The sequence below is a fragment of the Hipposideros armiger genome, unplaced genomic scaffold (genome assembly GCF_001890085.2).
Source record: "Hipposideros armiger isolate ML-2016 unplaced genomic scaffold, ASM189008v1 scaffold_753, whole genome shotgun sequence".
NCBI classification, from domain to species: domain Eukaryota; kingdom Metazoa; phylum Chordata; class Mammalia; order Chiroptera; family Hipposideridae; genus Hipposideros; species Hipposideros armiger.
Genome location: NW_017732103.1, coordinates 110,608 through 126,352, shown reverse-complemented (window position 1 = coordinate 126,352; position 15,745 = coordinate 110,608). Strand labels below are relative to the sequence as shown.

At 49.2% G+C, this 15,745-nt stretch overlaps 2 protein-coding genes and 1 long non-coding RNA gene across 5 annotated transcripts in view; 1 reads left to right on the top strand and 2 right to left on the bottom strand.

The window, feature by feature from the left end:
• MPC1 (mitochondrial pyruvate carrier 1) overlaps nt 1–284 on the bottom strand; it is a 10,056-nt gene extending 9,772 nt beyond the window's left edge. For 2 of the 3 annotated variants that reach the window (XM_019628193.1, XM_019628195.1), the window contains exon 1: nt 90–278. In XM_019628193.1, coding sequence (XP_019483738.1) covers nt 90–160 — 71 coding nt within the window. In that variant the 5' untranslated portion in view covers nt 161–278. Of the gene's footprint in view, nt 1–89 lie in introns of all 3 variants that reach the window. The other variant, XM_019628194.1, reaches the window with a different exon arrangement.
• A 5,503-nt stretch (nt 285–5,787) lies between these two features.
• LOC109373918 (uncharacterized) lies at nt 5,788–14,501 on the top strand. The gene is made up of 3 exons (XR_002122320.1): nt 5,788–7,099; nt 8,701–8,829; nt 11,584–14,501. It is a non-coding gene; the product is annotated as an uncharacterized LOC109373918 (long non-coding RNA).
• A 289-nt stretch (nt 14,502–14,790) lies between these two features.
• RPS6KA2 (ribosomal protein S6 kinase A2) overlaps nt 14,791–15,745 on the bottom strand; it is a 99,470-nt gene continuing 98,515 nt past the window's right edge. The window contains exon 19 of the mRNA XM_019628180.1: nt 14,791–14,799. Within this exon, the coding sequence (XP_019483725.1) occupies nt 14,791–14,799 (9 nt within the window). The remainder of the gene's footprint in view (nt 14,800–15,745) is intronic.

Below are 15,745 nucleotides of genomic sequence, written 5' to 3'. Positions count from 1 at the left end.
GCCGTCCGGAGCCCCCCACCCCTCATCCCGGCGGCGGCGGCCCCGGCCTCCAGGAGCCCTCGGGGGTTCCCGCCCGCGGGAATCGTCACCTCATGAGGTAGTCCCGGAAATCCTTGCTCCGGACATAGTCCGCCGCCTTCCGCACCAGCGCGCCCGCCATGGCCGAGCCGGACCCCAGACAACGAACAGTGCCCTCGCCGCAGCTCCTCGGAGCCCAATGACACCCGGCCAAGCGGACACAGCGGACACCGCACCCGCCCGCCGGCCGCCTTACGACAGCTCGGCCCCGCCTTACGGCCGCGGCGCGCCGCCTGGCTCTCGGCCTATGGGAAGGCGGAGGGTGGGAGCCCACGGAGCGGATTGGCTCGCACGCACCGCACCTCTCCCCGCCCCCCGGATGCCGTACAATGGCCGGGCCGGCGGCGATCAGCAGGCGGTTGCTAGGCACCCGCGGCTCGAGTCCTCTGGTCGTGGAGGTGACATTCCGAGACGCGCGGCCCCCAGAAGGGCCCTGCGGCCTGAATCTTGGGTCGGTTTTTGCAGCGCCCGGGAACCCCTGCACGGCTGCCCGGGGCCAGCAGGTTCTAGACAGAGAAGTGGATGCAGGGAGAAGCGAAGTAGGGCGGCACGCAGCCTCTGTCCCCAGGCAAAGGTTGCACAGTCCGCAGGCGTGCACATCAAGGGGAGCCGGGCGGCTCACCGGCGCACCGCGCTCGGATGCACTGAGCCAGAGGAGATAAACAGGGGCGGTTTCTGTTGTTTAGGGTTTTTTGTTATTAATTTTGTTTTATATTGGCCCAAAATGTAGATGAGTTGAGTCGTTTAAAATGCCCTTGGTAAAAATATGGGGGACTCTCGGACATAGCTGGCAGGAGGGTAAATTGGGATACAGACATCTCTTCAGAGGGTGGACTCAGCAGAATGTATTATCGTTAATAACGGACGCCCTTTGACCCAGCAAGCCCATTTCTACAGATGTATCCTAGGATAGTCAAGCAAGTTTGTGCAATTTCACATGTACAGCATTGTTTTGAATACGGAAGGACTGGAAATGATTTCTATATCTATCCATAGGGAGCGAGTTAAGTAGATTATGGTGCATCCATTCAATGGACTACTTTACAGCAGTTAAAAAGAATAAGGGAGCTAACTCTGTGTGTGTTGATATGGAAAGATCTTTAAGATTTATAAGGAAAACATTAAGGTGCAAAATCCTGTGTAAAGCATGCTACTCATTTGTGCATAGGGACAGATAAAATACAAATTTATGTTTGCAAAGATACAGAAGAAATGTTAGCAGGGTCTGCGTCTAAACATTGTTAAAGAGGCAAGGGATGTAAAAACTTCACTGTATACTCTTGTTACTTTTGCAGTTTGTAGAATGAGCATATGCTATCTATTCAAAATAAATGACATTAAAGAAGAAGAAATGCTTTTGAGAATTAAAATAAGGAGCCATTGATTGACTCAGATTCATTTTCTGCTAGGATCTCTATGGGCCATGACTGACCTTGATCTTCTGTGAAAGTGTATCTCAATACCCAACGTTGCAATTCCGTGATAACGCCAGGAAAGTTGTTATATTCTTCTGGTGCTTCATGGTGGAGGTAGCAATGTCTGACCTAAAGAGAAGCAAAGGGGTCTTATTATCAATAATATTAATCGCTAACTTTTTTGACCACTAGGCATTTTTTGGACATTATTTCTCCTGCTCATATCAACCCAGAAGGTGGTGTAAGTAAACTGGATGGCTTGAATAAAACCCAAACTGCTTTGGCAAGATCGGTGGAGAGGGAGCTGCGTCCCCCACCCCCAACCCCCACCACCTCCCCAATGTGAGAAGGGGCTCCTGAATCTCATTGTGTTCAGTCTTAGCCCCTAACTTTTTTCTCTCATGAGCAGTGGTTCTGAAACTGGAGCTGTCAGAAGATATATCTGCAGATTCTTAGACCCCAACCTCAGCCTCAGGAGGACTGGAGTAGGGTCCTGGAAGATGTGTTGTTGACAAGTGCATGTGTGGTTCTGAGGCATCTGGTCAGCGACAGCACTTGGAGAAACACCACTGAGGGAGCTGCCCCGACGGCTGATGTCACCACCGGGCCTGCTTCTCTGCTTTCCACGTATGGGCCTCAGTTGGACCTGTCAGCCTTCCGATTTAGTTTCCCATTGCATGGAGCAGTGTGAGCTGCAGGATTTAAGTCACGGAACATATCAAGGGAATAATGTCTTGCTAGGTAGCTAACCTGGGATCTGAATCCATTTCTCTTTTACTCTGAGATCCGTATATTCCCACTATTTTGTGCTGTCACAAAGGGAAGGACTTATTTCATATGAATGTGCATCTTTGCTACTTTAAATATGGAGCAGGCAACACAGTCTAATGTACAGAGAACATGATCTTAGATAAGGAGCCCAGCTACATTATTTCATAAAACCTCAAGAAGGCTCAACCCTACGTGCTCCCTACATGGACAGTGGGTGGAAGGTAGAAATGCAAACGTCACTGGCTACTTTGAATCCCAGGTTCATGGGAGTGATTACAAAGGGCTAGCAGGGAGCCCTTGGTCAAATGTATTAAGGAAACTTACTTCACTCAGACAAGGTTATTTCCTGCAGCTCTTCTGAAAGCCTTTATAAAGCTCATGTGAATTGTGATATTATAAAAGAAGATTATTCTATGTAGCATTTCCCAAACTTCCTTAACCATGGAGCTCTGTACGAAGGAGCATCTAGTGGCTCCGACAGCCCAGGGGTTCCAGTAGCCCTGTGTCCACACCCTGTGAGCCAGGGTGTGGCGAAGGGACTCAGACCTTCCAACCAGGTGAATTAACCCCCCCCCCCAATTTTTTGTCTGATGACATTTGGCAACTTAGTCAAATTCCCTAGGCCTCAGTTTTTTAATCTATAAAGTAGAAACTGTAAAAAAAATATATAAAAGGGACATCATGTCCCACATAAGAGGGAAAATGATTTTCTTGGTGCTTTAGGCCACATTTAAGCAACAAGAGACCCAGAACGGAGGAGGCTTTACATCATCTTCCTGTAAGGGCACACAGCTGCTAGTTTCTGGAGGTTTCTTGTATGAAGTCTCAGGGGCCCGAGTGATCATCTCACCATGTGGAGAGCCATTATGAGAAGTGTGGAGTCATGCAAAATAAACAAAATTTTGTAACAGCAAAAATTCTATAAAAACAAACAAAAAGACCTGTGAAGTAGGTTTAAATATGATGTTCAGAGTTGAGTTGTATTTCCAGGCAGAAATTAAGTAAAATGAGCCAGACACGAAGAACCACCTGTGTGGAATCGTGTGATTCCACTTCCATGAAATGTCCAGAGGAGAGAAGACCATGGCGACAGTAGACAGATGGGTGGCTGCCCTGGGAGAGCTGGACAAACAGAAGACTGCTACTGGGTACGGGCTTCCTTTCCGCGTGATGAAAACAGCCTAGCATTGGTTGTAGTGACAGGTGCACAACTCTGTGATTATGCTAAAACCCATTAAATTATACACTTAAACGGGTGAATTGTGTAATATGTGCATTATATCCCAATAAAGTTACTCAAAAAAATTTAACAGGTTAAAAAAAAACCCCAACAACTTCAAAAAAGATGCATACAAAAGCAAATAAAACAAAATCCCTGAGACTTTTTTGTCATAAATCGATGTACCAACCATTGGTAGTTAAAGGCAAAGCATGCTTATCTACATAAACCATTGCAGTAGGTCGTAGTGATGAAGGAAAGCTCTTCTTCTCAGACTAAGTTCAGAGGTAAAGAGGAAGGAACGGTAGAATTTGAAGGACACCAGTTTGTAATCCCTCGTGAAGTGACCGATGCAGACAGAAACCACCAAGGGGTGCTGACCCTACTCGGCACATGAGTGGAGCCTGGGTGCTCACGGGCAGAAGAGGCCCCCCCCAGGGGTTCTGTGCACATTTACAAGGAGGGATCAGCTGGCGACCTAGTATCACTGCTGGACTCTCGGTGCCTCCTGGGCCATGCAACATCAGGTAAATAGCACCACGGGGGGACCTGCCACCCCACGTCTTGAACCCCAATCCAATTGACCCTGTAGTTCCATCCACCTCCAGGTCACAGGAAATGAAAAGTCTGCAGGAACTAGTCCAAGAAAACTCTGAGAAGTAATCCGACATGTCCAGTGAGTGTAACATTTACTAGGACAACAGGACAACCAAACGCCTCTTCCACATGCCCCGACATGAAGGAAATGAACTGTCCGGCTGGGCCCTGCCCCGCAGAAATGTGACAAGAGCCACACGCGGGACACACGTTTTCAGTAGCCACATTGAAATGCGAAAAGAAACCAGTGAAATTAATTGTAATAGTCGATTTAGTCCAATATATCCATTATTTCAGTATGTAATCAACATAAAAATTATTATTGAAATATTTTATGTTCTTTTTATACTAAGTCTTCAAAATCTTACAATTCATCTCAGTTCAGACGCCAAACTTTCACTGGCAATGCTTCATCTGTATTTAAATTTCATAGAATTTACAGTTTAAAAAGTCTATTCATTGGACTGGCCAAGTGGTTCAGTTGGTTAAGAGTTAGCTTAAGAGCATGAGCTCTGAGCAACAGGGCCGCCGGTTTGATACCCACATGGGCCAGTGATGCGTCACCCAAGCTAAGCTGCTGCTGAGCTGCCAACAGGTGGCAGGATGGCTCAGCTGATGAGAGCACGTGCTCCTAACAAGACTGCCTGTTTGATGGTGGGCTATGCCCACCCAGAACTAAGACTAAACTCGGCACCTTGAACTGAGCTGCCGCCCAGATGGCTCAGTGGATAGAGCGTGTGTTCTTAACAACAAGGCTGCTGGTTCGACTCCCGCATGGGATGGTGGCTACGCCCACCTGCAACTAAGATCGTAACACAGTACCTTGAGCTTAGAGACCACGAGCTACCCATAGGCAGCCAGGTGTCAACAGGCGCCCTCCACAACTAAGATTGCAGAACAACAACTTGGCTGGTCCCTCTCCCCAATTCCCCAACACTGTTCCCTTCCCCCAATTCCCCAATTTAAAAAAAAAGTATATTCACATACCCAAGGTATTCTAAATATACTGAAAAGTTTCCCAGACTGAACTGAATACCCCCAAACTCATTTTCCTTTCACGTTTGCATTCACATTGACAAAACTGTTTCATCTTTTTTTTTTTACTTTGAAGCAGAAGCAATGTCAGTTTCAAAATGACATCAGCTCAAGTTAAGTAAACTCACCCACTTTTGTTGCAACCAGTTGTGTTAACATTGAACTTGAAGCTTAGTTACTTATTGCACAAATTGAATGGCATCACTTCAAATTGGGGGAGGGGGCAGTTTTTGCAGCTAATGTACACAATGCTGTTTATTACAACTAAATGTTCTGCCTGCTCATGTTAGAAAATTGTGACTGTTGATTTGTATTCCAAAAATTCCAATTGCAAATAAATTCTTCTACCCATCTAGCTGGGTCACAAATAAGCTTTGAAAGGAAGCTTTCAAGCTTCAGGTTTAGCTCATCCATATGCAGTGTGATATTGGTGAGAAGAATTCGAGGTCAGACAATTAAGTTCCCAAAGTCATCCTAGAAAAAGTGCTACCTACCTCATTGCTGAATATCACCATCACCCTCAAAGTACTCCCCCTGGGAAGCTATGCACTGACACCGGGGTCTAGTCCACCCTTCAAAGCAATTTTGGAACTCTTTTTCTGGAATGGCCATCAGAACTGTTGTCATATCAACCTTAATGTCCTGAATGTCATCAAAATGTCTTCCTTTTAATAAATATTTAGCAAACATTTGGCAAACATCCCCTTTGTTTCAAGAAAGTCTTGAACAGAAGGTAAAGTGGGAGTAAATCTCTGTAAAAGTCTTCCAGGACTCAAGTGACAGGCTTGGATTTTTCAGTAGTTTCAGGAACTGGTGATGATTTGGACCCTTCACTCATATTTACCGAACAATTGAAAGAACTCTAGCCATGACCCTCTCCATAGTGCCTGCCTCAGAATATAAATATTTTCAATATGTATCACATAGTGGAACGAAGCAGTAACAGAAACTTCAGTTTTAAGATTCCAACAAACCCCGATTTTCAGCCAACAGAGCTAGAGCGCTGTGTATTGGGATAAAAGTTCCTTTTTTCATCTCTAGCTGACACTCTAAAAGACTCAGAAATGCCCACTCCGTGGTTCTATTTTTCAGGTCTTGGGCTGGCAACGTTTCTTTGTACATTTGAAAGTCTGGTGTTGGCTTGGGATGTGGGTCTCGTCCCGAGCAGCCCTGCTGTTCTTTAGTCGTTTCTATATTCTTCCGTGTTTGGGGTGATGAGGTGTGTTTCAGATCAGTTTATTATTATAACTTCTTTGAAACGAAATGATGTTTCAAGCAGTCAAAAAATGTCTGTATATTCTGAATACATAATGTTGGCTTAACACGTTTTTCATTACGGTGATTTTCTTTACCACAAATTGCAGGCCTGTCCTGCTATTCTGTGCCTGGTCGGACAGTTTACACATCATTTCCTCCCAGAAAGCATCTTCCCGGTCATGGCGGTTGTGCCGTTTTCCTCTTGTGTCACCTGCATTACCCCAGCAAGCTCTGCCAGCCTTCCATGGCGGCACCTCCTCTTAGTGGGCTGGAAACTTGAATTCTAAGGACGTGGTCTAGGCCTTATTTTCTACAACGTGATGTAAACCATGGTGATTAAAACAGCCAGTTGAATAGTGGCAAATTTCAAGTGACTACACTGTGAGGGTAACACTGTCACACAGGTTAAAACACAGCAACATTATGACACAGAAAAAGGTGAGTCCATTTCTGCAGAAACCTTTCCCCCACAAAGTGGGTTAAAATTTGACTGAGGTAAGTTTGTGTACATGACCCCAGGGGGACTTCCACGTGGGCCAGGCGGCTGGGACCTGCAGGGCAGTTCCGAGCAGCGTATCTGAAAGGTACTATGTGGTTTGTCCTCGTCCACTCTCTTTAGCCTTCTTCCTCGCTTTAAAAGAGAAGATGCAGCTAGACAGAATCCTATGCTGATTAAGCAAACCCAAGCGTCCTGGGTCCATTGGCCTGAATGGGACATGTCAGCAATGTAAGTTCCATGAGTGAGAAAGGAAGTGGTGTGGCTGGCACCAGCTGTGTCCCATGCACAGTCACACTGTCCCCCGCAGGAGGCAGGAGTAACCCTCCCGCTGGTACGTCCTTCCTCGTTCATGTCACAGAAGCCCCGGGGTGATGATGGTCCTTGTGCAGCTTTTCATGGCCATGGCTGGAGCTGGGATGAGAACCTCGCATTCCAACTGCCAAAGTGAAGCCATTTCCTACTTTCGCTTGGCGCTGGCGCTGTGTGTTGAAAATAAGTTTTCCGGTGACTTTTGGGGTGGGACGGGGAGCAGGGGGAAGGGAAAGTGTTTTGTAATAAGTGAAACCAGTTTGGGTCTTATGTGTGGGTTCCCACCCTCGTCTGCAATATGGTCACTCCCGCCCCATAGTTCAGTCTCTCGTCTGTGCCCCAGGCGGTGTTGGCTGCCTCCCAAGGGTCAGCATTGTGTCTGGGGTTCAGGTCAGCACAACAGATAAGGATTCTCCTGTGGTCACAGTCCAGCCAGAGAAACATGCAGAGGGTGAGAGGGCAGAGGGAGAGAGAAGAGTGAGAAGGGAGGGAGGGAGGGAAGGAGAGAGAGAAAGAGAAACAGAGACAGACAGAGACAGAGGGGGATGGGAGAGGGAGGGGGAGAGAAAATTAATGCCAGGCTATGCTAAGTGCCCGGAGGGAGGTCAGCCGGTGATGGGTAAGGCAGGACTTGGACAAGGTGGGCCGGGTGCTGGTTTGGGCGGGATGGTCAGAGAAAGCCTCTGAGGTGGCGAGGCCTAAATCACCGGCAGGACCAGCCCTCTCGAGGCCTGGGGAGGAGAGTTCCAGGCAGGGGGAACAGAGCAGACCAGGGCTCCGTCTGTCCGAGTAACAGTTCCAGGCAGTGTGAGGGTGAGCAGGTGGCTCAGCCCCTTGGTATCATCCCTGTGGCCTCAGGGCTGCTCTCCTGACTGCTGAGTGAGCAAGCCCACCGGCCCGACCTGCGCTGCTCCCGCCAGCAACAGCACCAGGGCCGGCCCAGGGCCTCATCCACACGCTGAGCACACAGCGTTGTTTCTGACCAAGAAGCTCACAGCCAAGGTGGTGCAGTGGGCTGATGTCTGTGTCCCCTCAAATGCATTTGCTGAAGTCCTACCCCCCACGCGGTGGTATCTGGAGGGGGGCCTTTGGGAGGTGATTAGGGTTAGGTGAGGCCATGGGGGTGGGGCCCCTTATAAGAAGAGACCAGAGCCATCTGTGAACCGGGACGCAGGTCCCCACCAGACACCGAATCTGCTGGCACCTGGGTCTTAGCCTCCCAGCCTCACAAAGGTGAGGAATGAGTGAGAGGGGGCGCCTCCTTCACCTTCGGAGGGTTCCAGGGGCCTTTGGCGGAAGTTGATTTCCGCCCTCCAGTGGCGGGTTGTGAAAAGTGCAAAACACAGGTAGCACCTTCCAGAGGAGGCAGTGACCTTTCTGGAAGAAGAAATGAATGATGTGGTCAACCTGCCACGGTCAACAAGGCCATCTCACCCCCTGAGGACACCAAAGCCCTATTTAGAATCACATATGGTCACATCTGTAGTGTTGGCCCAACGTGGGTCCCTGTTCATTCCCAGGTAATTGTTTGCCAGGCTTGCGCTGGAGCTGGGAATAGAAACGAGGATGCCTGCCGTCAGGGCTGTTCCAGGCTCGGGGGAGCAGTCGGGGCCGGAGAAGATTTTATGGAGACAACGCCTGAGCTGAAGGTAAAGGACCCGGGGGGCTTAGTCCGCTGGACAGCACCCCGATAATTTTAGGAAACTCTCGTGACCAAAACTGCATGGAGGCCTGCCTGTAGTACTTGGCACCAAGTAGCTGAGGGTAGGTGCTGGATATAAAGGAAGTTATGGTTACAGCGGGTCTGAGGTCCTTTACAAATAAGCATTGTCTGGGGCCCTACTGTGTGCCTGATGTGTGTCTGATGGCACATACGACTGACTTGATGTGACTGTATCAGGCCCAGGGGACGGCCAAATCACCTCTGCATTTCCTGCAAGGTAAAAAGTCTTAATGTATTAGAGTTCACAGAGAAACAGAGCCAATAAATCTATCTATCATCTATCTATCTATCTATCTATCTATCTATCTATCTATCTATCTATCTAATCAATTATCTATCTATCTAATCAAGCAATTATCTATCTATCTATCATCTATCTATATCAATCACTTATCTATCTATCTATCTATCTATCCATCCATCCATCTATCATCTATCCTATCTATCACCTATCTATCTACCTACCTACCTACCCATTTTGCTGGCAGGCTGGAGACTCTGGTAAGAGCTGATGTGCGGTCTTGAGTCGGACGGCTGGAAACAGGCAGGTTTCTATGCTGCAGTCTTGAGACTTCCTTTTTCAGAATTTGCTCAGTGTTTGCTCTCGAGGCCTTCCACTGATTGGACCACCTCACGGAGGGTCGTCTACTTTACTTACAGTAAATGATGCTTCCCACACTGATTTCTAAATACCGTTCCCACAACTATGAGAGTTTGGGCTCTGCTGTTTTCCAACCTCCAGTTCCTACTGTTGGAGAAATTAGAGGAACAGGTGAGTGGAAATAGCAAAGAGGCTAAATACGTGTTAGAGGAAGTGGATACAGTCTATAGTCCCTCACCCGAGATGCTTGGGGCCCTGTGTATTTCAGAATCCACAATATTCTGGATTTTCGGAAGACACTGTGGTGCAAATCCTGTTGTTACATTAGAGTCTCAGTGTGGTCTGTGGCTGCGCCTTAGAACCCTGCATTAAATATCCCTGCAGGAAAACATGAACATCCTGCATGAAACATGCCTGTTTGTGCAAACTAGGGTAATTAGAATAGCTACAGACATCAGTTGCCCCACAGCAGTTCAGGTCCGGCGTTGCTGCTGTAGAAGAGGAAGCATGATCTTATCCTGCCTTCTGGGTTCCTGGCCGAGGTGCCCTGTAATGAAGGAAAGGTTCGCAAGACAAAAACAATCTGAAGTTTAATAACGTGTACACTTCTGTTTCTACGGGAGAGACCCCAGAAAACAGAGTCCCAAGAAGGCCCACACCACCCCCTTAAATACCATCTTCAGCTAAAGACAAAAGAATGATGTTGGGGAGGGGACGCCAGCTCCGGGAGGCCAGGAGGGAAGCACAGTGAACAAGGGTAAGGTTGTCATGCAGATTAGGGCACTGCCTTGTCCACTGAGGCCTCTGGGGGTTAGTCCCCTTTCTCCTCCAGGTACAGAGAGGGAGACACCCTGACAAATGGGGATTTCCTTTGTAAATGTAAATGTCCCCCACAAAAGGGTAACTTCCACTGTATTTTGAGAGCTTCTCCTGTGTCTGCTATTACTTGAAAATCGCCAGCTCAAGTGAGCGTTAGGCCAAAGAGGCGTCACTTGGTGTGGCAAGTTCTGCTCCCTTCATGCCTGTCTTTGAAACTTTCCCAAGAAGCTTCACAGTCACTTATTTGTAAAATACGTCTTATCTTATTAAATTTGGCCTGGTTAGTGGCATAAGCACAGCAAAAATAGTAATTGACCATATAGGCTCTTTTTAAGTCTGCTTTGCTGGAATTTTCCATATCAAATCTTAGATTGGACTTTTAAAAAAGGCTATCCCTGCCCTGCTCCTGCAAACTCCTGCCCCCGCAGCCCTCCTCCTGTCCCCCGCAGCCCTCCCCCTTTCCTGGATACCCTCCCCTGTCCTGCAGACCTGACTCGGGCCACCAGCTCCTTCAATGTCCGTCCTCGTGGACGCTCCTCTGACCCCATCTGGACTTGCCCACCACGCCCTTCCCCCATGTCCCACAACACTCTGCCATCTGACAGGCTACATCGTTTGTGTCATTTATCTTGTCAATGAAAAGTGCCTATGCAATAAACCTGTCCAGCTCGGGGGAGAGGTGGTCGCATGGCAGGCCTAACAAGCTCAGCGACTGAAAGTAACCACACAGAATGGTCTGATCACAAATTCCCAACAGGGCAGGTCATGGCGGGAGGTCACAGGTAGCAAAGGTCAGCCTTTACCTTACCTGAGCCCTGTCTAAGTTCTTAAGCATCTAGGATAACATATCAGAGTACTTTCCTTTTCCTCCCCAGAACCCCTCACTGTTATCTGGTGCGCGAACACCATCTCTGTGCTGTAAATGTTGACTATTAACCATCCCGCACTCACCCCTGCACAGGAAGCACGTGTCTCTCCATTTTACTTTGTATCCAATTCTAGGGATTCCCCACTTTGCTTTCTCCTGCCCCCTTCACCTACCATCAATGGGTTTCATGTACCTTATGTTTTCTACTTTGATTCTAAATGCATGAAAGCAACTGCAAAACTGTCCTTCTCTGGAGAGTTGATCTCAGTCCCTCAAGGCTTTGTTTCCGGGGACGTCCTCAAATTTTGGCTCCAATAAACTCTTATTGGACTTTTCTATAGGCTGGATGTTCTTTGGATGACAGTGTGTTTGCTTCTGTCTCCTCTCACTAGGACAGAAGCCGATGGAATAGCAGGGAGCCTTGCCAGGTCTGTCACTGTGGCTTCTGTGGTGCCTGCTGAAGAGGGGGTGTCAATACTTATTTGTCTGAACGAGCGAATGGCTGGGCCAGCCGTCCCCCACGGTAGAACCTTTCAGACTGCGGGCCAGGGCCCTGTCTTTGCGGGACTCCCACTGCGGTGTGGTTTGTCCTTCTAATGTTCCCAGCAGCCATCCTGAATCCCCAGGCCCCAGGCCAGAGGGGTGCCACACTGTGCCGCTCTAGAGACATGGGGAGACACACAGGTGACCCAGAGCTGCCCTGCTGTCTGCAGTTCACACAGGGGCCCTGGACGGTGTTGGAGGAAAGGAGTGTGGAGACCACGAGAACTTTGGAGCAGCTGGACTCAAGTTCCAGCTCCATGCAACGCGGTTTGACCTACCTCCTGCCTTCTGTTTGTTTGTCTAATGCCTCGAGCTGCTGTGAAGCCGAACTTCACGGTTTCATCATTAATCTTCTCAAAGGTTTAGAAAATTCAGTTTTCACCCCTGTTTACATCAGAGTCTTTTAGTTTGGGTTCAATGTGACTTGGCATTTCTTTGGATGTTTGGAGATATTTTGTCAATAGGCTCGACTTTATGTTGTTAGCAAAACTGAAGGCTCTAAAAATATTTTTAAAATTTATGTGAAGAGCCTAAATCTGATCTTAATTTCTTTTTTAAAAGAAAAATCTTTTCTTCAGTCTGAAAACTCAACTTTTCAACAGCTATTTAGGACTAGAAGCAAAATTTGATTGATCCACTCTAAGTCCTTCATTTTAAATGATAAACAAGCCACGTTCGAAAGCCCAGTGTTTTCACATATCTCCCTGTGATCCGAACTTCAGGCGTCACATCCATCCCTCAGTCCAGAGTGGAGCCCAGGAGAGCTGAGAGCCCAGTGAATCGCATCCTCTTCCCTCAAGAGGAAAACACGGGTGGAAAACTTCCTGGGCAAGTGCTGAAATGAATGGGGCTCCTTGTCCACGACAACGTCTGGGCTGGAACCACAGCGGCCGTTCAGGAATGCGGCTTTCTTGTCTGAGCTCAGGTGGGACAGAAACTGCATATTGAGACTTGTTTTTCTGCCAAATATTTATTTGATGTTTTTCCTCGTCGGAGTAAAGTGACCAACGTGAATCTGAATGCACAGATGTCGTAAAGGAGTGCTTTTGATCTTAGGTCCTGAACAGAGGCCGTTACTGGGAATTAATGAAATAAAACCACGAAGGTCGTGGGCTCGGCACTGACAGGCCGGCGTGTCTGTCGCTGAGGAGGGCGGGCAGATCTGAAGGGCTGGCGAGTGGTCCCACCTGCGTTCCTTCAGGCGCTCAGGGCCTGGGGACCTGCTGTGGACACTGGCCCTGACCTGGTGCTCGCCTCTTCCCGCTGGAGGACCAGCCCCACCACAGACGGCCTGGCTCTGAGGACAGTGGTGGCCCACGGTCCTCGCTCCGGAAACATGTTCTGATTTAGTGACTCTGCCAAGAGGGCTCATTTGTTTAGCCTGAGTTTCCACATTGCGAGTTTATTGTCACCATGTAAAAACGCCGACACATGGAAGACGCTGACGCGGTGCCTACCTGTGAGGACGGCGCCTTGTCCCTCGTGTGGCCAAGTGAGCCAGGCCCTGGGGACAGGGATGGGGACGGGCCCACTGCTGCGGGTGGCGCAGCCGGGCCGATGCAGGCGTCCGACTCTGGATGCTGAGTCATGAGCGGCATTAGAGCCCACCCTGAACTTGAGCTTGGCTCATTTTACCTGGAAGGTCACAGGCCAGATAAGCAGTTTGCGGGGCCTGAGAACGGGCGACTCGGGCTGCCCTTGAACCCTCACCCGCCTGCTCCCCTCCTGCTCAAGCTCTTGGGAGGCAGGTGTGGCTAAGGCCTGGGTGGTGTTGCTTACGACCAGCGACCAGCTGGATTTGAGATTTGAGACTATGTATTCAACGTTCCGAATGACAGGTGCCCAGGAGACTATTCTAAGTCCCAAAACAGATGGATGTTTCTATCCTCAGGTGCATTTGTGACTCGCTGACACTTGAGAGCTAGCTGACAGCCGCACAAGATAAGGGCAGCAGCCCACGAATAGGCCAGCCTCCTCTCCCTGGCCTTTCGGTGGTCTCTCAGATGACACTCACTTCTGCATTTGGGGACAATAGATACAAAATGGAGTGGCTTATTGTTAGGAGGCAAATCCCCACGGGTCTTGCATTTCTGCACAGCTTCTCAAGGATGTTTGCACAACACACAGTATAGGAAGATAAAGACCATGTCCTGCCTTGGGGCCAAGGGCAGCCCTAAATGTTTGGGGATTCCTAAATCGGGGTGCCCAGCTGTGACATAAGCCCACTGTCCATTCATCCTCCTTCTGGGCCTCTCCATCACCCTGAGACCTGGGGGGTGAGGGGAACGGACGTGTACAAGGGGTCACGCTGTCTGTGTGTACTCTGCCCACAGAGCTTGTGTCTTCGTCGGACATCCAGGGGCTGGAGGGCAGACCAGCTCATCGTCCTGTGAGGGGGCAAAGCCTCAGAAACGGCACAGCTCTTGATCACATCTTTCCCGAACCACACACACACACAGGCTGAAAACCGTAAGCAGGTCTGTACTCAGCTCGACGTAGTATGGTAGACAGGATAACAGGCCCAAAAGATGTCACGTCCTAGTCCCCAGAACCTGTGAATGTGTCAAGTTACATGGAGAAAGGGAACTGAGATGGCTGAGTTGACCTTCCATAGCGGAAGTGTCCCCGTGTCCCCGTGTCATCACAACGGTCCTTAGGAGTGCAGGAGGAGGCAAAAGAGGGGTGAGTGACAACAGCGGAACTGGCCTGCGGTGCCTGGCTCTGAGGAGGGAGGTGGGCGGGTCCCTCCAGGAGCTGGGAAAGGGGGTTGTGCTTCTCCCTGGAACCTCCAGAAGGAATGCGGTCCGGCCCACGCCTTGATTTTAGCCCCAGGTGCAGACCACCTGGTTTGGACTTCTGACCTCCAGAACTGTAGCCTAATGAATTGTTTCATGCCACCAGGTTTGTGGGACATGGTCATGGCAGCAACAGAAAACAAAGCACGTTGAATGGAAGGGATGTTTTCCCCAGTTTGCATCTCTTTCTGTTGGCGCTGTCCAAGCGGGAGCCAGAATTGCTCGGGCAGTTGTTCTTGGCCCTGAAAGTCCCGGGCGGTTTCAATGCGTCTGCAGGTGCAGACAGTCTTGGGTTTCAGGGACAGTCCCTCACTCTGCTGGCGCAGCACCCAGGAACCTAGGGCACAATGTGTGTGTGTGTATGTCACTTGGTGACACAGCAGGTTAGGAATTGACCAAATGGGAAGAAGATGGTACGTTGGAGAGCCGCAGACCAAGCTCAGCTTCTTGTTTTATTTCTGTATAAAGAAAGGATGGGTGGGTGTGTGGGGGAAGGTGACACAGAGGGGATGGCCCCCAGCAGCCATCCCTGGGCCGCCTGCTTCAGCACCAACACCACCATCCACTGTCTCCTGCCCTGCCCTGTCCCATCACACAGCCGGGCCCTGCATGCACACACATGTGTACACACCTGCTCTCATGCACACACACACCACACATATACATTACATACATGTCCACCACACAGGCATGTGCACACCACCATGCGTGCACCACAGATGCACACACATACACACCACACAGTCTGTTTCACAACACATACACAAACGGGCTCATACCACATACATGCACAGCATACACACAAACATGCACACACCAAACATGCTCCCACATCACATGCAAATACATGCTCACATGACACACGTGCACACAGGCACGTGCACACACACACACACACACACACAGTGCTCCCCACCTGCCTCCCCCAGGGAGATGCCATGTCATAGCAGCAGAGGCTGGCAGCAGCCCCAAGATGGGAAAGTAAGGGGCTATCTGCAGACTATTATTGGTGACAGTATAGAAAATCCAAAGGTTATTGTTATGCTAGAAAAACATTACACTTCATAAAACCCGTGTTTATTTAAAAAATCTATTCAGAAAGTCTGGAAAGCGTAATAAATATCTGTACAGTGGCCGCCCATCTCAACATAAAACAGAAAGCATGAACACAAGAATAGCCTGTAAACATCAACGCGGCTTGTAAACAAAGTGCTGA